Source organism: Phyllobates terribilis, unplaced genomic scaffold, assembly GCF_046119375.1.
Source record: "Phyllobates terribilis strain yellow unplaced genomic scaffold, ASM4611937v1 Scaffold_6__1_contigs__length_29720123, whole genome shotgun sequence".
Lineage (NCBI taxonomy): Eukaryota > Metazoa > Chordata > Amphibia > Anura > Dendrobatidae > Phyllobates > Phyllobates terribilis.
In genome coordinates, this window is record NW_027362766.1 from 22457497 (window position 1) to 22483237 (window position 25741).

At 47.0% G+C, this 25741-nt stretch overlaps 1 protein-coding gene across 2 annotated transcripts in view; it reads left to right on the forward strand.

Moving 5' to 3' along the window:
* ZFYVE26 (zinc finger FYVE-type containing 26) overlaps positions 1–25741 on the forward strand; it is a 290489-nt gene that overhangs the window by 37491 nt on the left and 227257 nt on the right. For both annotated transcript variants that reach the window (XM_073637441.1, XM_073637442.1), the window contains exons 6-9: positions 729–893; positions 1002–1090; positions 3956–4107; positions 13397–13588. In XM_073637441.1, the coding sequence (XP_073493542.1) occupies positions 729–893; positions 1002–1090; positions 3956–4107; positions 13397–13588 (598 nt within the window). The remainder of the gene's footprint in view (positions 1–728; positions 894–1001; positions 1091–3955; positions 4108–13396; positions 13589–25741) is intronic.

Below are 25741 nucleotides of genomic sequence, written 5' to 3' on the forward strand. Positions count from 1 at the left end.
CAATAGGGAGACCTGAAAAGGAAAAGACTGATCTGGGATCAGAGCCAGGCGTCTGCCTCCTACTGACACCAAGCTAAAACCGACCAGCTTTGTGCCAGTCGGTGGGTGTATACTGCTGAGGAGGAGCTAATTATTTTTTTTTGCCTAGTGTCAGCAGCATACACCCCATGGTTACCTGTGTACCCCAATGAAGGCTCCAAGAAAGAGATTTTACAGTGAGTGCTAAAAATCCCTCTTTCCTTTTGGTTGAGCTTCACGCTCCTGATCTGTGGTCCAGTTTCCTGGCTTGGAAAACAGTTGAGCAACCCGGACCTGGGAGAGTTGACTTTTGGCTCAGCGGTCGACAGCTAACTGTCTTCTTTAGGGCACTGCCAACGTAGTCCTCTTTGCATCTAATCTCAGTTGCATGGTCTCCAACTATGTTGTCATAGATAAGAACTATTCAAGACCTTTTAGTTTTCTTCTCATTGCCTCTTCCTGCTGAGGCAAGAAGAGGTTCTCCTGAACCTCCAACTCCTAAAGGCAGCTCTCCAATGTCCTGTGTCCACTACAGGTTTTCATGACTCCTTTTACCAGCCTGTGACCAGAAATGTCCTAACCCATCAGCGCTGTGGCTAGTGATTGGCTGCAGCAGTCACAAATCCATATGATAGTACCAGGATGTATGGCCACCTGACAAGAAAATCTCAAACGCAACAGTTGACAACTTTTTTGTTTTTGTCTTTCAGCTTACTGCCATGGCCTTATTCAAAAAAGACAACTTCTCTAGTCTGGACTCACTGCTGTCTAATGAGTTTAAGCCTTTGAGACGTCTTTTAGTACTGTTGGGTTGGACCCACCTCCAGAATATGGAGTCAGCCAAATCACTGCTGCACGTCATGCACAAAAATACGGTATGTCTAGCTTATACACACGTGGGGTGGGGGGGGGGGGGGAAAGAAAATGAGTTCCTTCCATTCGTTCAGTCTTTTTTTCTTTAATAGTTTTTAATTTTTTTGCAGGACCTCTGTAATGACTCTTTATTAAAAGATTTCTGTGATGGCCTCTTGTATCAAGTGGAAGCTTTGGAGTGGTGCATAGAGCACAGCCGGTGGGTGCCATTGTTTGCTTGTTTGTTTCCAAACTCACACAATTTTATTATCATTTTTTATAATTTATTATCTGATAAGTAACAAAAGAGATTCTTCCAATTCCCACAGTTCTGCAGCCCCTTTAAGTCAGCCAATTGGTGGTGATGCTGGGATTCCAAGAATCGGAGCTCCACGATCTGATGCTGAAGGCCATTAATAATTTTGTCCCGAAGACCCTCAATCCCTTCCTTGCTACGGAAGTAATTGGAGTTGGGGTAAATCGATTTTTAGAACCAGATCCTTTGGCCACATCGGAAATCTATGGCCCCTTGGCAGGAGCCCTGAGAGCCGCCTCCTAATGTCCGTGCATCTGCAGTTATTTCTTTGATTAGCCAACATGGCTAGTCGTCCCACAATGATGAGGTCACGCCAGGCCAGCTAATCAATAGAAGAGCTGCTGATGCTGGAAGGTTAGGAGGTGGTTCTCAGAGCACTCGTCCAGATATGGTCCCTAGAACCGGGTCCAGCAAATCGATTTCCACCAGCTCCAGACAGAGAGGGTAACGTTCTTCTTAGTGCCTGTGAATCCCAGCCACAGGCTTGAAACCATTATTTTGTACTAAATTCTGCAGTACAAGCAATCCAACAATCACTGGTTCAAGTACCCCTAAGGGAACCTAAAAAATAAGGTGAAAAGGTATAAATAAAAAGTTGAAAAAAAAAGAATGAAAAAACATGTACGGTAAAAGTGTCTGTCAAAATAAATAAGCCCTCGTCGTATGGCTCTGTAGAAGGTAAAATATAAAAAGTTATGGTTCTTGTAAGAAAATGAGAAAAATGAAAATGCAAGAACAAACATTGGCACCACCAGGATGGTTTTAAATATACAGTACAGGCCAAAAGTTTGGACACACCTTCTCATTTAAAGATTTTTCTGTATTTTCATGACTATGAAAATTGTACATTCACACTGAAGGCATCAAAACTATGAATTACCACATGTGGAATTATATACTTAACAAAAAAGTGTGAAACAACTGAAAATATGTCTTATATTCTAGGTTCTTCAAAGTAGCCTCCTTTTGCTTTGATGACTGCTTTGCACACTCTTGGCATTCTCTTGATGAGCTTCAAGAGGTAGTCACCAGAAATGGTCTTCACTTCACAGGTGTGCCCTGTCAGGTTTAATAAGTGGAATTTCTTGCCTTATAAATGGGGTTGGGACCATCAGTTGTGTTGTGCAGAAGTCAGGTGGTTATACAGCTGATAGTCCTACTGAATAGACTGTTAGAATTTGTATTATGGCAAGAAAAAAGCAGCTAAGTAAAGAAAAACGAGTGGCCATCATTACTTTAAGAAATGAAGGTCAGTCAGTGCGAAAAATTGGGCAAACTTTGTAAGTGTCCCCAAGTGCAGTTGCAAAAACCATCAAGGGCTACAAAGAAACTGGCTCACATGAGGACCGCCCCAGGAAATGAAGACCAAGAGTCACCTCTGCTTCTGAGGATAAGTTTATCCGAGTCACCAGCCTCAGAAATCGCAGGTTAACAGCAGCTCAGATTAGAGACCAGGTCAATGCCACACAGAGTTCTAGCAGCAGACACATCTCTACAACAACTGTTAAGAGGTGACTTTGTGCAGCAGGCCTTCATCGTAAAATAACTGCTAGAAAACCACTGCTAAGGACAGGCAACAAGCAGAAGAGACTTGTTTGGGCTAAAGAACACAAGGAATGGACATTAGACCAGTGGAAATCTGTGCTTTGGTCTGATGAGTCCAAATTTGAGATCTTTGGTTCCAACCACCGTGTCTTTGTGCGACGCAGAAAAGGTGAACGGATGGACTCTACATGCCTGGTTCCCACCGTGAAGCATGGAGGAGGAGGTGTGATGGTGTGGGGGGGCTTTGCTGGTGACACTGTTGGGGATTTATTCAAAATTGAAGGCATACTGAACCAGCATGGCTACCACAGCATCTTGCAGCGGCATGCTATTCCATCCGGTTTGCGTTTAGTTGGACCATCATTTATTTTTCAACAGGACAATGACCCCAAACACACCTCCAGGCTGTGTAAGGGCTATTTGACCAAGAAGGAGAGTGATGGGGTGCTCCGCCAGATGACCTGGCCTCCACAGTCACCAGACCTGAACCCAATCGAGATGGTTTGGGGTGAGCTGGACCGCAGAGTGAAGGCAAAAGGGCCAACAAGTGCTAAGCATCTCTGGGAACTCCTTCAAGATTGTTGGAAGACCATTTCTGGTGACTACCTCTTGAAACTCATCAAGAAAATGCCAAGAGTGTGCAAAGCAGTCATCAAAGCAAAAGGTGGCTACTTTGAAGAACCTAGAATATAAGACATATTTTCAGTAGTTTCACACTTTTTTGTTAAGTATATAATTCCACATGTGGTAATTCATAGTTTTGATGCCTTCAGTGTGAATGTACAATTCTCATAGTCATGAAAACACAGAAAAATCTTTAAATGAGAAGGTGTGTCCAAACTTTTGGTCTGTACTGTATATTCTCAACATTAGAATTAGATCTTCCAGATTTTCTTAGCTCTATCCTATGTGGAAAGTTAAACAATTATTGACTGAACCGGAAACTGCTTAAAGCTGGGTGAGGAATAGACAAACTCTGCTACAAAGGTGAGGTTATGGAAGACAGTTTCATGTCACAGGTCCAACACCATGGCAAGAATATAGGTAGACTGCCTCAGAAAGATCTTTCTCAGGCAAAGATTTCATAACAGACTTGGGTTTCAAGATGTGCTGTCTTTGAGACGCATTTTTAACACAGCTGCCTAAAACGTTTGCCTGGTGTTGTACATGATAGGAAAGTATAAGTTACAGAGCGTTAACTTGTTTTCTATTAATGCGATGCAGGCAAGAGATTTCCAGAAAAGATGTGCTGCATCACTTGTGTACCCTGGACAGCCGCTCTGCCCTGTATATTCTCCATCATCTCACCAACCTGCCCCTGCTTAATGAAGATGAAGTCCTGAAGCTTCTGCACAGAGGACTCCCGGATGAGGAAGGTGCCGCACTGAACTTGGCTGTATAAATGGATTGTCGTATGTGTAAAGGGGTTTAAAAAAAATATATATATATTCTTTCTCTATTGTTTTATTGGGGACAGAGGAAATCTTGGGCATACGCTGCTGCCACTAGGAGGCTGACACTATGCACAAAAAAAGTTAGGTCCTCCCCAGCATTGAACACCCCACCGACTGGCATTAAGTTGATCAGTTTTAGCTTGGGGTCAGTAGGAGGTGGACGCAGGTCTTTCACTAGACCCAATCTACTTCGGCTTTTGTCGTTTTCCAGTAACGTCTCCCTCTTTTCTTTTACTGATGCTCTTTACTTCTACCTCTGGAGGGATACAGTGTGTGACAGTCACACTATGCTCTTACGTAGAGGCTAGGAGTACGGCGTGTACTGCCACCCCTTATTCTCATATGCCTATCGGCCAGGACCCCCAGCCCCTTAACAGTGTTCTGGTAATCCGATCGTCGGTCCTTGCCCCCTTTCCTGCCCGCTCGCCCACTGGAGCCTGACCATTTCAGGAGAGATGGATGTCCAGCAACCCGAAGAGGCCCGGACGTCTTTTGATACCATCAGATCTTCAGGAATGGAGAGGTACTTCTATTTTCTCTCCTGGTGGTTCCCATTCCGGAGGCGATGATGAGAAGACAAAGATCAAGAGGAAGACGAAGAAGTAAGAAAAAAGAAGATTCATTCATGAGGGGCTGATTTTATTGTCTTTGGGTACGGCTTCTTTATGCATGTTCCTCTGCAGCAATGTGGGTCTGGGCAGGCTATTTCCGGTCACATTACACTGTGTTCCAAATTATTATGCAAATAATATTTTCTCAGATTTTCCCAAATTACCTCTATGAATTGCAATCATTGTAATTTTCCAGTCAATTAACTATTAGAGTACAATTGAAAGGTTTTTGTATAAACTGCCTATGATAACAGGATATTTATAAAAAAATAAAACACTCAAACTGCCCTCAAAATACATGTTCCAAATTATTATGCACAGCAGAGTTTTCAACCTTTTCATTTTAATAAAGAACAAAAAAATGGTCATTTGTGAAATTATAAGCATTAGCAGGTTATTACACACTGAAATCAAACAGTTTTCACCTCAAAACTTTATTCCAGGTGATGTTACATTTGCACATAGGACCCCTTGTTGGAAAGGAGCTTCTGAACTCTCTCGTCCATTGAATTTGTCAGGTTTTGGATGGTTTCTGCTTCAATTGTTTTGCATGAGGACAGAATACCCTCCCAGAGCTGTTGCTTAGATGTGAACTGCCTCCCGCCATCATAGACACTCCTTTTGATGATGCTCCAGAGGTTCTCAATGGGGTTGAGGTCAGGGGAGCATGGGGGCCACACCATAAGTTTGTCCCCTTTTTATGCCCATATCAGCCAGAGATGCAGATGTGTTATGTGCAGCATGAGATGGTGCATTATCATGCAGAAAAATGATCTTGATGGTCCAGATGGATGGAGTGGAGGATGGCTGGTTGATGGACACCCCATTCAAACACGGCTACGGCGCTAACAAGGAGGAGGTGGAGTAATGTTTTGGGCTGGAATCATGGGGAGAGAGATTGTCGGCCCCTTTAGGATCCCTGAAGGGGTAAAGATGAACTCCATAATGTATGTTGAGTTTCTCAAACAGCACTTCCTGCCATGGTTCAAGAAGAAGAACCGTGTATTCCGCAGCAAGATCATTTTCATGCATGATAATGCACCATCTCATGCTGCACATAAAACATCTGCATCTTTGGCTGCTATGGGCATAAAAGGGGACAAACTTATGGTGTGGCCCCCATGCTCCCCTGACCTCAACCCCATTGAGAACCTCTGGAGCATCATCACAAGGAGTGTCTATGATGGCGGGAGGCAGTTCACATCTAAGCAACAGCTCTGGGAGGGTATTCTGTCCTCATGCAAAACAATTGGAAGCAGAAACCATCCAAAACCTGACAAATTCAATGGACGAGAGAGTTCAGAAGCTCCTTTCCAACAAGGGGTCCTATGTGCAAATGTAACATCACCTAGAATAAAGTTTTGAGTTGAAAACTGTTTGATTTCAGTGTGTAATAACCTGCTAATGCTTATAATTTCACAAATGACCATTTTTTGTTTCTTTATTAAAATGAAAAGGTTGAAAACTCTGCTGTGCATAATAATTTGGAACATGCATTTTGAGTTTTTTATTTTTTTAAAAATATCCTGTTATCATAGGCAGTTTATACAAAAACCTTTCAATTGTACTCTAATAGTTATTTGACTGGAAAATTACAATGACTGCAATTCATATAGGTAATTTGGGAAAATCTGAGAAAATATTATTTGCATAATAATTTGGAACACAGTGTATTTGGGCCCTAGGCCCCCCGCTGCGTCTTTTACAGGCCTCCGTGCCGCACCCCTCCCCTTTGTGGCCTTATCTTCTTTTTTCTGCCCGTCGTTTTGACGCCACTCCTCCTGCGTCTGCGGTCAGCACCGCCCCCTCTCCAGCCTTATCGAGCAGGCCTCTTCTCTCCCTCTTCTCTGCCTGTCCTTGTCACTCACAGGAACGTTTCACAGGCTTCTATTCGAACCTCTTCATGGTTCCAAAGAAGGACGGGTCGGTTCACCCTATCCTGGATTTAAAATTACTGAACAGAAGGGTTTGCCTTCGCCATTTCAGAATGGAAGCCCTTTGTTCAATAATTGCTTCCATGGAGTTGCAGGAGTGTCTGTGCTCTACAGGCATCTTGGATGTCTATCTCCATGTCCCTATTTTCCCAGGGGATTAGAGATGCCTGTGCTTTGCGGTACGTTGGGACCATTTCCAGTTCATTGTCCTGCCTTTTGGCCTTTCCACCAGAGTTTTCACAAAGATAATGGCAGCGGTGATGGCACTTTTTCGGACCAGGGGCTTAGTGGTCATTCCTTACCTCAACGACATTCTGGTCAAGGCTCGATCCTTCTCCATCTCTGAGGAGACTCTTTCCATCGCTCTCGATACACTCTCTCAGCTGGCTAGACAACAGGAAAGAATCTTGTCTTGTCCGTACCCAGCTTCTGATCTTCCTCGGCATCCTATTCAACACGCTTCAAGCAAGGGTCTTTCTTCCTAAAGAGGACAGCCCTCCAGTAAGGGATTCGCTGCCTTCCGTCCCATCGACCTTCATCCCTCTGTTCAGCGTTGGAGGCAATTCCTTTCCCGAAATTTTACTCCAGACCGCTTCAGCAAACCATCCTATCCCAGTGGAACAGATCAGTCCTCTCTCTGGACCATCCAGTTTGGATCTCTCTCTGGGTCAGGACGTCTCTGAACTGTTGGCTTTTTTACCCCTCTCATTCGTTAGGGTCGATCCTTTCTCCCTGTTCACTGGCAAGTGGTGACGACCGACTCCATTCACCTCGGTTCGGGAGCGGTTTTCCCCACCCTTATGGTCCAGGGACGTTGGTCGCAGGAGTCCACTCTGCTGATCAACATCCTAGAGATCAGAGCCATCCTTCTGTCCCTTCGTCACTGGCATAACTTTCTCATGGGCCTACCTGCCCGAGTTCAGACAGCCAGTGCTATGGTGGTGGCATATGTAAACCACCAGGGAGGGACTTGAAGTCCCCTGGCATTGTCTGAGGTCTCCAAGATCCTTCTCTGGGTAGAGAGCAGGGTTCCGGCAATATCCGCGGTGCATATCCCTGGCATAGAGAACTGGGCCGTCAATTTTCTCAGTCCTGCGGGTCTCATGGCTGGGGAATGGTCTCTACATCAGGACGTCTTCCTCCAGATTTGCCCGAGGTGGGGCACTCTGGATGTAGACCTCATGGCGTCTCAGTTGAACAGGAAGGTGCTGCAGTTCGTCTCCCGGTCCCGCGACCCCGTCGAGGTAGAAGTTGATGTGCTGGTGATTACCTGGTCGCGGTTCATGCTTCCTTATCTGTTCCCACCTCTTCCCCTTCTTCCCAGACTGCTTAAGAGGATCAAAGCAGAAGGGGTATCGGTCATCCTGATAGCTCCGGATTGGTCCAGGAGGTCCTGGTATGCAGAGATCGTGAATATTCTAACAGACGCCCCGTGGAAGTTCCCAAACAGGCCAGATCTGCTTTCCCAGGGCCCCATCTCCTACCGTAATTCTCTGTCTCTCAATTTGACAGCGTGGGTGTAGAAACCGCAATACTAAGCGTCCGGTTTTCAGAATGAGTGGTTCAGACTATGATCCAAGCTCTGAAGCCTTCATCGTCTCGAGTATAGTACCGGACCTGGAAGGCCTTTTTCTGTTGGTGTGAGATTAATCACACTGCACCTATGACATTCTCCCTTTCCTCGATTTTTGCCTTCCTTCAAACTGGGCTTGACTCAGGTCTCGCTCTCAGCTTCTTGAAGAGCCAAGTTACTGCGCTTTCCATCCTATTTCAGAAGAATTTGGCTTCTCGTTCTCCGGTAAAGACTTTTCTTCAGGGAGTGGCTCACTCAGTTCCTCCGTACTGAACGCCAGTTGATCCAGGGGACCTCAGGCTGGTTGTGGATGCCCTTCGGAGTTCTCCCTTTGATCCTCTGCGGAAAGTGTCTCTGCTTTTTCTTTCTTGGAAGGTGGTCTTTCTTGTGGCCATCACTTCCATCCTGAGCGTGTTGGAGCTGGCGGCCCTCTCATGTCGATTCCCTTTTCTGATTCTCCACCAAAACAAGGTGGTCTTAAGACTGGTGCCTTTTTTCCTCCCCAAGGTGGTCTCCTCCTTTCACCTCAATGAGGACATCGTCCTTCTTTTTTTTTTTTAAATCATTTCTTCTGTTATGCAGAAAAAACTCGTTTAATTGCCCAAACAAAGTGAATGTGATTTCTTGATAACCAAATTCCCACTGTGCCTCTAAAGACATTGTTGAACTGCATTTTTTTTGTCCGGCTCTGTCACATCCTCTGGAACGCTCCCTGAATAGGTTGGACCTTGTTCGGGCAATTCGAGTTTACCTTGCTAGGACTGCCCCCTTCCGGAGGACGGATTCCCTCTTTGTTATCTCTGAGGGGGTGCGGAGAGGTCTTCCGGCTTCCAAGGCTACGCTGGCTCGCTGGATCCGGTTTGCAATCTTGGAGGCGTACCGGAGTAAGAACAGGATTCCTAACCCTGGGATTAGGGCCCACTCTACCAGAGCAGTGGTCAAAGCCTGGGCGGTTCGTCATAGGGAATCCGCTCTACAGCTTTGCAAAGCGTCAACCTGGTGATCCATCCACATGTTCTCTAAGTTTTACAGCGTTCATACCTATGCTTCGACAGATTCCAGCCTAGGTAAGAGAATCCTGCAGACAGTGGTTAGTTCTCAGGAGTTTTCTGCTTTAGGATGTCCCCCAATGAAGCGATAGAGAAAACAGGATTTTTGGTTGCCCACCGTAAAATCTGTTGCCCACCGTAAAATCTGTTGCTCTGAGCCTTCATTGGGGGGGACACAGCACCCTCCCATTTTGACAGCTTTACTAACTGTTATTGTTGTGTTACAGACTCACAGCTTCGGAGTCGTGGAGCCGGAGCCCAGTTTGGTAGTCGGTATAAAATGGACCAACTCAGACTCCTAAAATATCTAATAAATTGAGTACAGTAGTTCAGTTTATGGGGAATATTTCTTCATAAGAATTTGGAAAAGTTATGAAATGTCCTATTCCTGATCTAAGGGTTTGGACTTTTAGCTGAGATGAATCTGTGTTACAGTAAATTTATCACTTAAACATGAGTTGTGGAGATTGAGGAGTTGTGGAGATTGAGGAGTTGTGGAGATTGAGGAGTTGTGGAGATTGAGGAGTTGAGGAGATTGAGGAGTTGAGGAGATTGAGGAGTCGTGGAGTCGGAGCCCAGTTTGGTAGTCGGTATAAAATGGACCAACTCAGACTCCTAAAATATCTAATAAATTGAGTACAGTAGTTCAGTTTATGGGGAATATTTCTTCATAAGAATTTGGAAAAGTTATGAAATGTCCTATTCCTGATCTAAGGGTTTGGACTTTTAGCTGAGATGAATCTGTGTTACAGTAAATTTATCACTTAAACATGAGTTGAGGAGTTGTGGAGATTGAGGAGATTGAGGAGTCGTGGAGATTGAGGAGTCGTGGAGATTGAGGAGTCGTGGAGTCGGAGCCCAGTTTGGTAGTCTGTATAAAATGGACCAACTCAGACTCCTAAAATATCTAATAAATTGAGTACAGTAGTTCAGTTTATGGGGAATATTTCTTCATAAGAATTTGGAAAAGTTATGAAATGTCCTATTCCTGATCTAAGGGTTTGGACTTTTAGCTGAGATGAATCTGTGTTACAGTAAATTTATCACTTAAACATGAGTCGTGGAGATTGAGGAGTCGTGGAGATTGAGGAGTCGTGGAGATTGAGGAGTCGTGGAGATTGAGGAGTCGTGGAGATTGAGGAGTCGTGGAGATTGAGGAGTCGTGGAGATTGAGGAGTCGTGGAGATTGAGGAGTCGTGGAGATTGAGGAGTCGTGGAGATTGAGGAGTCGTGGAGATTGAGGAGTCGTGGAGATTGAGGAGTCGTGGAGATTGAGGAGTCGTGGAGATTGAGGAGTCGTGGAGATTGAGGAGTCGTGGAGATTGAGGAGTCGTGGAGATTGAGGAGATTGAGGAGATTGAGGAGTCGTGGAGATTGAGGAGTCGTGGAGATTGAGGAGATTGAGGAGATTGAGGAGACGTGGAGATTGAGGAGTCGTGGAGATTGAGGAGTCGTGGAGATTGAGGAGTCGTGGAGATTGAGGAGTCGTGGAGATTGAGGAGTCGTGGAGATTGAGGAGTCGTGGAGATTGAGGAGATTGTGGAGTCGTGGAGATTGAGGAGATTGAGGAGTCGTGGAGATTGAGGAGATTGAGGAGTCGTGGAGATTGAGGAGATTGAGGAGTCGTGGAGATTGAGGAGTCGTGGAGATTGAGGAGATTGAGGAGTCGTGGAGATTGAGGAGTTGTGGAGTCGTGGAGATTGAGGAGATTGAGTAGTCGAGGAGTTGTGGAGTCGTGGAGATTGAGGAGTCGTGGAGATTGAGGAGTCGTGGAGATTGAGGAGTCGTGGAGATTGAGGAGTCGTGGAGATTGAGGAGTCGTGGAGATTGAGGAGTCGTGGAGATTGAGGAGTCGTGGAGATTGAGGAGTCGTGGAGATTGAGGAGTCGTGGAGATTGAGGAGTCGTGGAGATTGAGGAGTCGTGGAGATTGAGGAGTCGTGGAGATTGAGGAGTCGTGGAGATTGAGGAGTCGTGGAGATTGAGGAGTCGTGGAGATTGAGGAGTCGTGGAGATTGAGGAGTCGTGGAGATTGAGGAGTCGTGGAGATTGAGGAGTCGTGGAGATTGAGGAGTCGTGGAGATTGAGGAGTCGTGGAGATTGAGGAGTCGTGGAGATTGAGGAGTCGTGGAGATTGAGGAGTCGTGGAGATTGAGGAGTCGTGGAGATTGAGGAGTCGTGGAGATTGAGGAGTCGTGGAGATTGAGGAGTCGTGGAGATTGAGGAGTCGTGGAGATTGAGGAGTCGTGGAGATTGAGGAGTCGTGGAGATTGAGGAGTCGTGGAGATTGAGGAGTCGTGGAGATTGAGGAGTCGTGGAGATTGAGGAGTCGTGGAGATTGAGGAGTCGTGGAGATTGAGGAGTCGTGGAGATTGAGGAGTCGTGGAGATTGAGGAGTCGTGGAGATTGAGGAGTCGTGGAGATTGAGGAGTCGTGGAGATTGAGGAGTCGTGGAGATTGAGGAGTCGTGGAGATTGAGGAGTCGTGGAGATTGAGGAGTCGTGGAGATTGAGGAGTTGTGGAGTTGTGGAGTCGTGGAGATTGAGGAGATTGAGGAGTCGTGGAGATTGAGGAGTCGTGGAGATTGAGGAGATTGAGGAGACGTGGAGATTGAGGAGTCGTGGAGATTGAGGAGTCGTGGAGATTGAGGAGTCGTGGAGATTGAGGAGTCGTGGAGATTGAGGAGTCGTGGAGATTGAGGAGATTGAGGAGTCGTGGAGATTGAGGAGATTGAGGAGTCGTGGAGATTGAGGAGATTGAGGAGTCGTGGAGATTGAGGAGTCGTGGAGATTGAGGAGATTGAGGAGTCGTGGAGATTGAGGAGTTGTGGAGTCGTGGAGATTGAGGAGATTGAGTAGTCGAGGAGTTGTGGAGTCGTGGAGATTGAGGAGTTGTGGAGTCGTGGAGATTGAGGAGATTGAGGAGTCGTGGAGATTGAGGAGTCGTGGAGATTGAGGAGATTGAGGAGATTGAGGAGTTGTGGAGTCGTGGAGATTGAGGAGTCGTGGAGATTGAGGAGATTGAGGAGATTGAGGAGATTGAGGAGTTGTGGAGTCGTGGAGATTGAGGAGATTGAGGAGTCGAGGAGTTGTGGAGTCGTGGAGTTGTGGAGTCGTGGAGATTGAGGAGTTGTGGAGTCGTGGAGATTGAGGAGTCGTGGAGATTGAGGAGTCGTGGAGATTGAGGAGTCGTGGAGATTGAGGAGTCGTGGAGATTGAGGAGATTGAGGAGATTGAGGAGATTGTGGAGTCGTGGAGATTGAGGAGTTGTGGAGTCGTGGAGATTGAGGAGTCGTGGAGATTGAGGAGTCGTGGAGATTGAGGAGTCGTGGAGATTGAGGAGATTGTGGAGTCGTGGAGATTGAGGAGTTGTGGAGTCGTGGAGATTGAGGAGATTGAGGAGTCGTGGAGATTGAGGAGTTGTGGAGATTGTGGAGTCGTGGAGTTGTGGAGTCGTGGAGATTGAGGAGTCGTGGAGATTGAGGAGTCGTGGAGTCGTGGAGATTGAGGAGTCGTGGAGTCGTGGAGATTGAGGAGTCGTGGAGATTGAGGAGTCGTGGAGTCGTGGAGATTGAGGAGTCGTGGAGTCGTGGAGATTGAGGAGTCGGAGGTTTGGCTTACCATCTCCACAGCCCTGGTTACAGTTTAGTCTTTCTTGTATTTCTCTGTTTAATGTTGCTTCTCCTACTGCTTGTCCACTAACTGATTAACTTAATGCCTGTCGGTGGGGTGTACGCTGCTGGGGAGGAGAACTTTTTTTTTGTGCATAGTGGCAGCATCGTACACCCACGGTGTCCTGTGTCCCCCAATGAAGGCTCCGAGAAACCGATTTTACTCTCCCTCCCAAGGTCCAGCACTAAGTCTGTCTGTTTTTGTCTTCAGCTTGATGTCGACAGCGCTGCAGCCAATTGGAGGGCTCCTCAGCTAGTGCTGTCAACTTGGGCGGAGCCACTGAGCTCCCTGATTGGTTGTCAGCACTGGACCTGGGGAGGGGGAGTAAAAACATTATTATTTTTTTAATGACTGACTTTTATTTTCTCTCGCAGGATACCCAGAACATGAAGATGTACATGAGCAGATGCCACACCGGAACATAGTTGCGTTTCAAGCATTCTGTGCTATAAAGTACGCCATCTATGCACTGTGCGTCACTGCCCCTAGTCATGCCCAGTGCAAGGACTACCCTTCCAGGCAGGCGAACAGCACACTGGATGACAGCGAGAATGGGAAGAGCTCAGGTGAGGGACACTTAGTTGCCTGTGTATGAATCAGGCTCAGGACATACAGTGCATAAGCCAGGTGTGTTACACACCTGCTACCTGCTGTTTAACCTCTTAAATTCTGCTGTCAGTCTCTGACTGGTATTTTAGTGACAAGGCACACATCGGTCAAAACTTGATCACAGGGTACTGATGGTTTGTCAGGGCCCCCATCTTCACAGGGTACTGATGGTTTGTCAGGGCCCCCATCTTTGTACTACTATGAAGCCCAGCCAAACGCTAGGCTTAATAGATCATAATTTCTTCTACTCTACCGTAATAACATACAGAGCTAAGGAAATATTCCCATATAGCGCAAGATTGCTTTTTTTTTATAATCATTCCACCTGTTCTACAGTAGAAACTTGTTTAATTGTCCAAGCAAAGTGGATGTGGTTTCTTGATGACCAAATTCCCACTGTGCCCTAATGACACTGTTACACTGTGCATTTTTTTGGTGTGTTTTTTTTTTTCTCTATAGGCTTCTATGGGGAGCCTGAAAAAACACAGCGGAGGAGTTTAAGTGCCAAATCAAAGTTTTTTTTTTTTGTACAAAAACATTAACGCATTAAACTCTGCTTGAAATGTGCACCAAAAGCACATCAAATGAAGGGGAAATGCAGCAAAAAAAGTGGCAAAAACACAATAATCAGGGATAATTATGTATTTTGGTACAGACCACTTACAGAAACCATGCATATAAAAAGCTGCAGAATAATGTCAGCATTCACACTATGTATGAACACTGTTTAATACTGTGCTATAATACAGGAGTGCTAGCATTGCAGGATTTACCACAAGTGATTCCAGGTTCATGTATCCTAGGGGGACTAAAAATGAATGAAACAATTATAAAAAAGATTTTGTTAGAGGGAATCTGTCAGCAGGTTTTTTTCTATTTAATATGAAAGCATCAGAATGTAGGGGTAGTGTCTGATTCCAGCAGTGTCACCCACTGGACTGCTTGATGTAGTTTCATTACCATCAGTGTTTTATGAGCAGCAGATTATCACTGCAGGACTAGGTGTCCCATGCCAGACAGTCCAGCGAATCTGTCTAACCCCGCCCCACCACTGATTTGCTTCTTCCTTTGTGCAGCTGCCAATCAATGGTGGGGGCGGGGTTATACACAGCTCCACATTCTGAGCACTGCTACATCTGCAGTAGAGAAAACAGGGATTCTATCAAAACTGCACCAAGCAGCCCAGTAAGTGACATATCGCTGGAATCTGGGTCCCCCCCCCCCCCCCACTCCACCCCACATCATGCTGCTTTCAGGTTCCATAGTAAAAACTTGCTGACAGATTCCCTTAAAAAAACATATACCAACAGCAGGTAAAATAAATATTGAACACGTCACCAGTTGTCTAAGTAAATATATTTCTAAAGGTGCTATTGACATGGAATTCTCACCAGATGTCTGTAACAACCCATTCAATCCACACAAGCAAAGACCTCCAACCATAGATATCCATATATTGTGTAAGGCCACGTTCACACATTCAGTATTTTGCATCAGCATTTCTAAGCCAAAATCAGTAATGGAACAAACGGAAATAAAGTATAATAAAAACACTAATGTATTTTTCACCCATTCTTGGTTGTTGCTTACAAATACTGATGTTAAATACTGAACGAGATTTAATAATGAGAAATCACAAAGGGAAAAAGTATTAAACACATGAAGAAAGAGGTGCAAACAGTCCTGGACTGGAAAGTCCTGACGCCAGTTGAAATCTATCAGTAATTAGAAAGTAATCCAGCCACTTAGTGGAAAATAATAGCTGGTTCGAGTGATGGCCTATAAAAATGTGTCTCATTACCAAGGTGCCACACAAGAAACATCTCATGATGGATAAAAACAGTGAGCTGTCTCAAGACCTTTGCAACCTTCTTGTTGCAAAACATACTGATTGCATTGGTTACAGAAGAATTTCTAAGCTACTGAAGGTTCCAGTGAGCACTGCTGGGGGCCATAATCCGGAAGTGAAAAGAACGTATTTTCACCATAAACCGGCCATGACCAGGTGCTCCCCAGAGGAGTGAAGAGTGATCAGAAGAGTTGTCCAAGGACCACCTGTGGCAATCTACAGAGAGACCTGGAATCTGGAGGTTGAACTGTTTCAAAGAAAACCATAAGTAATGCACTCAACCTCCATGGCCTCTATGTACGCTCACCACGCAAGACCCATTACTGATAAACAGCATGTTCAAGCACATTTAAAGTTTGCTCAGTGACATTTAGACAAGCCTGTGAAATACTGGGAGAACATTGTCTGGTCAGATAAGACAAAAACTGATTTTCTCTATCGCTTCATTGGGGAACACAGGACCATGGGTGTATGCTGCTGTCGCTAGGAGGTTGACACTAGGCAAAAAGGAAAAATAGCTCCTCCTCCGCAGTATACACCCGCCTACAGGCACCAAGCTCACCAGTTTAAGCTTAGTGTCTGTAGGAGGTAGGCCTGGATCCTAACAGATCCAACCCTGTTGTGTTTTATTAGTCTTTGTTCTTTCTTTTTCATCATCCCCTACCTCGACGACCTGTTAATCAAAGGCCCCACGTTCAGGGACTGTCTCCACAGCCTCCAGATCACCTTGAACACACTCTCTCGGTTAGGCTGGTTTATCAACACAGACAAATCCTCCCTGGTCCCATCCCAACACTTAACATTTCTAGGATGCAATTTGACATGACCTGTGCCCGGGTCCTCCTTCCAAGGGAAAAGATATACTCTCTACAGCACGGGATCCACCTTCTCTCCAACCCAAGTTCCCACTCCCTTCGTCTATGCATGAAAAATGGGAAAAATGGTGGCAGCCATGGAAGCAGTGCCGTTTGCCCAGTTCCATACCCGGCCTCTTCAACTAGCCCTTCTCTCAGCTTGTGACAAGAACCCGTCATCTCTAGATCGACGCATCAGGTTACCTCGTCAAGTGAGAGGGTCTCTAACCTGTTGGTCCCGCCCTTCTTCCTTCAGACCCCGGAGGTCATTCCTACCGCTGCGCTGGCAGGTGGTCACCACCGATGCCAGTCTTATCGGTTGGGGGGCAGTCTTCGTTCACCACACTGTGCAGGGCCGGTGGAGTCCCCACGAAGTTTCCCTACCGATCAACATTTTGGGCGATAAGGGCAATTTACCTGGCGTTGCGTTGCGTCACTGGCAGGAGATCCTAGCAGGGTTCCCAGTCCGTGTACAATCATACAATGCCACAGCCGTGGCATACATAAACCATCAAGGAGGAACGCGCAGCAAGCCCGCTTTAAGAGAGGTGGCAAGAGTTCTAGTTTGGGCCGAGAAGACAGTTCCAGCAATCTCAGCAATCCACATCCCAGGGGTCGACAATTGGGCGACCGACTTCCTCTGTCGGCATGGCCTTGCCTCAGGAGAGTGGTCTCTCCGTCCCGAGGTGTTTCACCAAATCTGCTTACGGTGGGGCACGCCAGACGTCGACCTCATGGTGTCTCGGTTAAACCACAAGGTCCCATCCTTTTGTAGCTCGGTCCTGCGATCGCTCAGGACTAGTGTTGAGCGATACCTTCCGATATCAGGAAATATCGTATCGGATTGGATCGGACCGATACTCAAAAAGTATCGGATATCGCCGATTCCGATACCGGAAACCAATGCAAGTCAATGGGACACTAATATCGGAATGAAAATAAACCCTTTCTTTCCTTGTAGGTTAATTCTACATGAAGTAAAACAACTAAGAATAATGTAGAATGTATTATGCGAAAAGCCGGCAATTCATCAGCGCATACACCGGTACCCGACAATTTACAACAGAAAGAATAGAGCTTCACACATAGATTAGATAGATAGAAACATGTCAGTCACATATATAAGAAGTACAGTGACAGTGTTGCTTACTGTACTTGTCATTTAGTGTAAAGGATTTATTTAAAAAAATAATAGTGTTTTCATGCACCGTCTCTTTAAAAAAACCGGCCGGCAATTCCGCATCGGTACCCGTCAATTTAGAATAGAAGGAATAGAGCATCACACATAGATTAGATAGATAGAAACATGTCAGTCACATATATATGAAGTACAGTGATAGCGTTTATTACTGTACTTGTCATTTAGTGTTAAAATAAAGGATTTATTTAAAAAAAAATTGGCGTGGGGTTCCCCTTAATTTTAGTCTCTAGCGGAGGTTAAGCAGACAGCTGGGGCAGATGTTTGAAGCCTGGGAAGGGGGTAATACCCACGGAGCTTCCCAGGCTACTAATATCAGCCCCCAGCTGAATACATACCCTTTACCAGCTATTAAAATGGGGGACCCCCCCCAAAAAAATGACGTGGGGTCCCCCCTATTTTAATAGCTAGCAAAGGCTAGGCAGACAGCTGGGGGCTGATATTAATAGCCCAGGAAGGGTGCCATGAATATTGGCCCCCTCCCAGGCTAGAAACACCAGCCGTCAGCCGCCCCAGAAATGGCGCATCCATAGGATGCGCCAATTCTGGCACTTAGCCTCGCTCTTCCCACTGCCCTGTAGCGGTGCCAGTGGGGTAATAGGGCTGGGGTTGATGTCAGCTTATAATGCCAGCTGACATCAAGCCCAGGTTAGTAATGGAGAGGCGTCTATAAGACACCCCCATTACTAACCCCATAGTCGAAGTTAAAAAAAAAAAACACAAACACCCAGAATAAAGTCCTTCAATTGAAATAAACACACAATTCTTTATTGTTCTAAATTAAACCATACTTACCATCACGCCCATTCCAGCTGAAGCCAAAGATCTCCTGCAATAAAAGAAAAATAATAAAGCAACCTCATCCTTACCTTTCGATGGTTCCCAGGACGGCTCCAGCTCTGCTACATTGAGATGACAGGCTGGACCGCAGCAGAACGCTGCCATCCAGCCTGTCATCCCGCGGACACTGAGAAGCGCAGGCATGCTTGCGCTCCTCAGTGTCTCTCTGTGACGGCATCCAGATGAGCCGACAATGAACTCGGCTCACCTCATGCACGTCACTGACAGCGTGGGAGAATTCTCATGCTGAAGCGCTGAGTGCAGGAGAATTTTCCCACGCTGTCAGTGACGTGCATGAGGTGAGCTCATGTCCAATGAACTCAGCTCACTTCATTTACGTCACTGACAGCGTGGGAGAATTCTCACGCTGAAGCGCTGAGTGCAGGAAAATTTTCCCACGCTGTCAGTGACGTGCATGAGGTGAGCTGAGTTCATTGGACATGACCTCACCTCATGTATGTCACTGACAGCATGGGAGAATTCTCACGCTGAAGCGCTGAGTGCAGGAGAATTTTCCCACGCTGTCAGTGACGTGCATGAGGTGAGCCGAGTTCATTGGACATGACCTCGGCTCATCTTTATGCCGTCACAGAGAGACACTAAGGAGCGCAAGCATGCCTGTGCTTCTCAGTGTCTGCGAGATGACAGGCTGGATGGCAGCTTTCTGCTGCGGTCCAGCCTGTCATCTCGATGTAGCAGAGCTGAAGCTGTCGTGGGAACCATGGAAAGGTAAGGATGAGGTTGGTTTATTATTTTTCTTTTATTGCAGGAGATCGTTGGCTTCAGCTGGAATGGGCGTGATGGTAAGTATGGTTTAATTTAGAACAATAAAGAATTGTGTCTTTATTTCAATTAAAGGACTTTATTCTGGGTGTTTGTGTTTTTTTTAAATACTTTACTAGAAATTCATGGTGGTCATGTCTAATATTGGCGTGACCCCATGAATTTCGGGCTTAGGGTCAGCTGATAATGCCAAGCTGGCCCTAACCCCTTTATTACCCAGTGAGCCACCGCACCAGGGCCCTGGATGAGTTGGGTACAGCGCCAGAAGATGGCGCTTCTATGAACGCGCCATTTTCCGGGGCGGCTGCGGACTGCAATTTGCAGCGGGTGGGGCCCAGAAAGCTTGGGCCTCCCTGCGCTGCAGATTCCGTCCCCCAGCTGCCTAGTTGTACCTGGCTGGACACAAAAATAGGGAGAAGCTCCACGTATTTTTTTTTTTTTAATTATTTCATGAATTTCCTGAAATAATTAAAAAAAAATTGACGTGGGGCTTCGCACTATATTTGTGTCCAGCCAGGTACAGCAGGCAGGAACGGGCTGCCCCCAACCACCAGCTGCCTATTTGTACCTGGCCGGACACAACAATATAGGGAAGGCCTTTTTTTCTTTATTATTTAATGAATTTCATGAAATAATTAAAAAAAAAAATACGTGGAGCTTCTCCCTATTTTTGTGTCCAGCCAGGTACAACTAGGCAGCTGGGGGCTGGAATCTGCAGCGCAGGGAGGCCCAAGCTTTCTGGGCCCCACCCGCTGCAAATTGCAGTCCGCAGCCGCCCCGGAAAATGGTGCGTTCATAGAAGCTGGATGCTGTACCTGGCTGGCATACAAAAATATGGCAAAGCCCACGTCAAAATTTTTGGGAAAAATTAATTAAAAAATAAATAATTTAGGGACTGCATCTTTATTAACTCATCAAATGTCATTTAGTGTTAAAATAAAGGATTTATTTAAAAAAAAATTGGCGTGGGATCCCCCATAATTTTAGTCTCTAGCGGAGGTTAAGCAGACGGCTGGGGAAGATGTTTGAAGCCTGGGAAGGGGGTAATACCCACGGAGCTTCCCAGGCTACTAATATCAGCCCCCAGCTGAATACCTAGCCTTTACTAGCTATTAAAATGGGGGACCCCCCCAAAAAAATGACGTGGGGTCCCCCCTATTTTAATAGCTAGCAAAGGCTAGGCAGACAGCTGGGGGCTGATATTAATAGCCCAGGAAGGGTGCCATGAATATTGGCCCCCTCCCAGGCTAGAAACACCAGCCGTCAGCCGCGCCAGAAATGGCGCATCCATAGGATGCGCCAATTCTGGCACTTAGCCTCGCTCTTCCACGCTGCCCTGGTGCGGTGGCAGGGGGTAATAGGGTTGGGGTTCATGTCAGCGCCAGCTGCCATGAAGCCCAGGTTAGTAATGATGGGCGTCTATAAGACACCCCCATTACTAACCTACAAAGTGTTAAAAAGAAAACACACACTACACCCAGAAAAAAATAATTTATTTGAAATAAAACACACAATTTTATTTAATTCTTAGTTTACTAAAAAAAAATAGTTACCTGTCCACGTTCCTGTGCTGATCTCCCATGCACAGCTGTCACATCTGGAGATGGTGACAGCTGTGCATGGCTGCTGTAAGCTCACGCTGCCGGGAACACGTCCGCTCCCGGCAGCGGGAGCCACTGACTGAGGTCACTGGAGTGCATTCAGGCAGCGCAGCTCCGGAGACCTCCTTTACGGCACTGCTGTACCGTGGGAATTTCTCAAGATACAGCAGGGCCGTAAAGGAGCTAACCGGAGCAGCGCTGTCTGAACTCCGGCGAACCCGCTTATGCAATGACGGGGCTGCTTTACGGCCCCATCATTCTAGCGGCGGCAGCGGTTCAGAGCGGTCACATTCTATGTGGCTGCTCTAAACTGGAGATCATCGTGGGACACTCGTGGACTACTACGGAGGGGTAAGGATAAGGTTGTGGTTTATTATTTTATATTTTATTACAGGAGATCGATGGCTTCGGGGAATTAGGTGTCTAGGTGAGTATAGGTGTAGTTTTTTATTTTTTACTTTATTTTAGGTGGCGATCGGCGGGGACAGGTAATGTATAAACTAATTTATTGTAGGTAACCACTGGCCACCAATGACATGTATTTAAAATTTATTGGGGACACAGTAGGGCAATTTATATAGCAGGATCAGGCTGATGGGAACTACTGCTCCCATCGAGCTGATCCTGCTGGCACGAGTGGACGGGGGACAGACATAGGCCGATGTGAGTAGTAGTGTCACATCGGCCTATGTTTGCCTGCACGCAGACACCGCACACATCGCACAGACACCGCGCACACATCGCACAGACACCGCGCACACCAATCATGACGGGCTGATCGTCTGGGAGGTGAGGCTGACCTGTGCGACCGTGGGAAAGTTCATGTGAGTTCATGCAATGCAGTCAAGCATGAACTCACATGAACCCTCTGAGGGCACCGCGGCGACTTCAAATGAACAGCTGATCGGCATCACCTGATACCTCAGCTGTTCATTTGAAATAACCGGCGGGAAAGCGCAGCACAGAACGGGAAAGCCGGCGGTGAAGTCTTTTCACTGCCGGCTTCCCCGCCCGGGTCCTTCGCTCCCCGCTCCTTGGTGCTGCGCTCCCCGCCCGGTCGTAACTTACGATCGGGATGGGAGGTGGCGAGGGGAGCGGAGGATCGGGGTGGGAGGCTGCGGGGAAGCTGTATGGGGCTGTGTGATTGTTTAAAAGCCGGCGGCTATTTACCGCCCGCCGGCTTTTTACCGCCCGCCGGCTTTTAAACAATCAGGAGAATTCTCCCACGCTGGGATGGCATTCTGATGACAGGCTGGATCTCAGCTGAGCGCTGCCATCCAGCTTGTCATCGTTCAGAGACACTGCAGAGCGCAGGCATTATGGGAACTTCCGATTCCGGTATTCGATATTCTAAAAGTACCGGAATTAAGTATCGGAATTCCGATACCGCGAATATCGGCCGATACCCGATATTTCAGTATCGGAATGCTCAACACTACTCAGGACGCGCTTGTCATATCATGGTCACAGTTCCAGCTGCCCTACCTCTTTCCCCCTCTACCTTTGATCCCTCGAGTCATCAAAAAGATCAAGACAGAGGGAGTACCGGTCATCCTAGTAGCCTCGGATTGGCCCAGACGCTTCTGGTACGCAGATCTAGTAAACCTGCTCGTCCACTCCCCATGGAGACTGCCAGACCGTCCGGATCTTCTCTCTCAAGGGCCTTTTCTTCATCAGAGTTCTCGTTCTCTGAATTTAATGGTATGGCCGTTGAGGCCGCAGTGTTGAAGGCGGGTTTTACTGACAACATCATTCAGACCCTAATTAACGCCAGAAAACCCGCTACCTCGCGCATATACCACAGAACCTGGAGAGCCTTTTTTCGTCACTGCGAACAGAATCAGCTGGCTCCCATGTCTTTTTCCTTACTGGTCATTTTGGCCTTTCTTCAGTCTGGCCTGGAGGCGTGACTCTCTTAGCACTCTCAAGGGCCAAGTTTCGGCCTTGTCCATTCTTTTCCAACGCAGCTTGGCTGGCCGTCCTCAGGTCAAGACTTTTCTACAAGGGGTGGCCCACTTGGCGCCTCCTTATCGCCCTCCAGTGGACCCATGGGACCTTAATATGGTCCTAAGCGTCCTCCAACAGTCTCCGTTTGAACCCATTCAGGACATCTCAGCCTCTCTTCTCTCCTGGAAGGTGGCTTTTCTGGTAGCGGTTACCTCAATTAGGAGGGTTGCAGAGCTCGCAGCCCTTTCTTGTCGGTCGCCTTTTCTTGTCTTCCATCAGGACAAGGTAGTGCTCAGGCTAGTGCCTTCCTTTTTGCCGAAAGTGGTGTCCTCTTTTCACATTAATGAGGACATTGTTTTGCCTTCCTTTTCCCCGGCTCCAGTGCATCCACGGGAGAAGTCCCTGCACAAACTGGACCTGGTCAGAGCTCTACGTGTATACCTTTCTAGAACGGCCTCCCTTCAGCGTTCGGATTCCCTCTTTGTCATCCCTGAAGGGCATTGCAAGGGTCTTCCTGCTTCCAAGTCAACCATCGCCCGTTGGATACGTTCGACCATTTTGGAGGCATATCGCATCTCGGACAAACCTCCCCCTCCGGGAGTAAGGGCTCACTCCACCCGGGCGGTGGGGGCCTCTTCGGCTGTTCGCAATCAGGCTTCGGCCTCTAAAATCTGTAAGGCCGCAACTTGGTCTTCACTCCACACATTTTCAAGGTTTTACAAGGTCCACACTTATTGTTCAGCTGATGCCAGTCTTGGACGGAAGGTCCTGCAGGCGGTGGTTGCCGCAGTCAGACCTAGTCTGTGACTATCTAGTGTTCTCCCACCCAATCGACTGCTTTTTGGATGTCCCATGGTCCTGTCCCCCCCCCCCCCCCCCCCCCCAATGAAGCGATAAAGAGGGATTTTTTTTGTACTCACCATAAAATCTTTCTTGGAGCCTTCATTGGGGGACACAGCACCCTCCCTGATTTTGGGCATATGTCCAGTTGGCCCTGTTGGGCATCTCATTCAGTTTTCACGGTTGTGTCCTGTTGGGCATTGCATTGTTGGATTTTTTATGCTTCTCCTACCGCTTTAGCCACTAACCGGTGAGCTTGGTGCCTGTAGGCGGGTGCATACTGCGGAGGAGGAGCTATTTTTCCTTTTTGCCTAGTGTCAACCTCCTAGCGACAGGAGCATACACCCATGGTCCTGTGTTCCCCAATGAAGGCTCCAAGAAAGAGATTTTACGGTGAGTACCAAAAATCCCTCTTCTTTGGATGCAATAATACACACAAGTTTTGGAGGCCAAAAGGCAAAAATGGAAGCTGGCACGTTTAGGCAGGCTGCGCTGCGGGAATCAAGAGCATTGGGATTGCAAAACAGGTCCTATTAAAACCAACGCGTTTCTGCGCCGAACCGGCGCCTTTCTCAAGGTATAAAAGCCAAATGAGCAGGGCACAACAACACAAGGAGAAAATGTCTCTAAAAAAGGATAAGGAAAGCCCCTAAAAGGAAGGGGGAGGAAGCAAGGAAAAAGAAGGGAAAGAGAGGAAGAAAAAGGGTGTTTACACAGTAGAGGAAAAAGTAAACTGGGAAGGGGTGCAGGGAATAAGGTTAAAACTTAATCGAGCCGATTGATATGTAAGATATAGAAAAAAGTGATAAATAGATATGAATTTTGAAGGAAGATAAATATAAAGAATGATTAAAAAATACAAGAATGTGAGACAAGCTAGATTAGATCTGGTCTCACAGTGGGATAGATTTAACCAAAGTCTGGAGATTTAGGTGTGCGGCTACATGAGAATCCGGTGTGCAGCTGAGAAAAGGAAAAGAGAAAAAAGCAAAAAACTCTGTGTTCAGAGGACGTTCCCCAGAGCTTCAGCATGGGCTCATAGAGAAGACAGTGTGCAGAAATAGAATTAGTGCAAAAGTGGTGAAAATAACAAAAATATTAAAGTACAAGAGTATGTGTATATACATATATACACTGCTCAAAAACATAAAGGGAACACTTAACCAACAGAATATAACTCCAAGTGAATCAAACTTCTGTGAAATCAAACTGTCCACTTAGGAAGCAACACTGATTGACAATCAATTTCACATGCTGCTGTGCAAATGGAATAGAAAATAGATGGAAATTATTGCCAATTATCAAGACCCCCTCAATAAAGGAGTGGTTCTGCAGGTGGGGACCACAGACCACATCTCAGTACCAATGCTTTCTGGCTGATGTTTTGGTCACTTTTGAATGTTGGTTGTGCTTTCACACTCATGGTAGCATGAGACGGACTCTACAACCCACAGAAGTTGCTCAGGTAGTGCAGCTCATCCAGGATGGCACATCAATGCGAGCTGCTGCAAGAAGATTTGCTGTGTCTGTCAGCGTAGTGTCCAGAGGCTGGAGGCGCTACCAGGAGACAGACCAGTACACCAGGAGACGTGGAGGGGGCCGTAGGAGGGCAACAACCCAGCAGCAGGACCGCTACCTCCGCCTTTGTGCAAGGAGGAACAGGGGAGCACTGCCAGAGCCCTGCAAAATGACCTCCAGCAGGCCACAAATGTGCAGGTGTCTGCACAAACAGTTAGAAACAGACTCCATGAGGGTGGTATGAGGGCCCAACGTCCACAGATGGGGGTTGTGCTCACAGCCCAACATCGTGCAGGACGCTTGGCATTTGCCACAGAACACCAGGATTGGCAAAGTCGCCACTGGCACCCTGTGCTCTTCACAGATGAAAGCAGGTTCACACTGAGCACATGTTACAGACGTGACAGAATCTGAAGACGCCGTGGAGAGCGATCTGCTGCCTGCAACATCCTTCAGCATCACCGGTTTGGCAGTGGGTCAGTAATGGTGTGGGGTGGCATTTCTTTGGAGGGCCGCACAGCCCTCCATGTGCTCGCCAGAGGTAGCCTGACTGCCATTAGGTACTGACATGAGATCCTCAGACCCCTTGTGAGACCATATGCTGGTGGAGTGGGCCCTGGGTTCCTCCTAATGCAGGACAATGCCAGACCTCATGTGGCTGGAGTGTGTCAGCAGTTCCT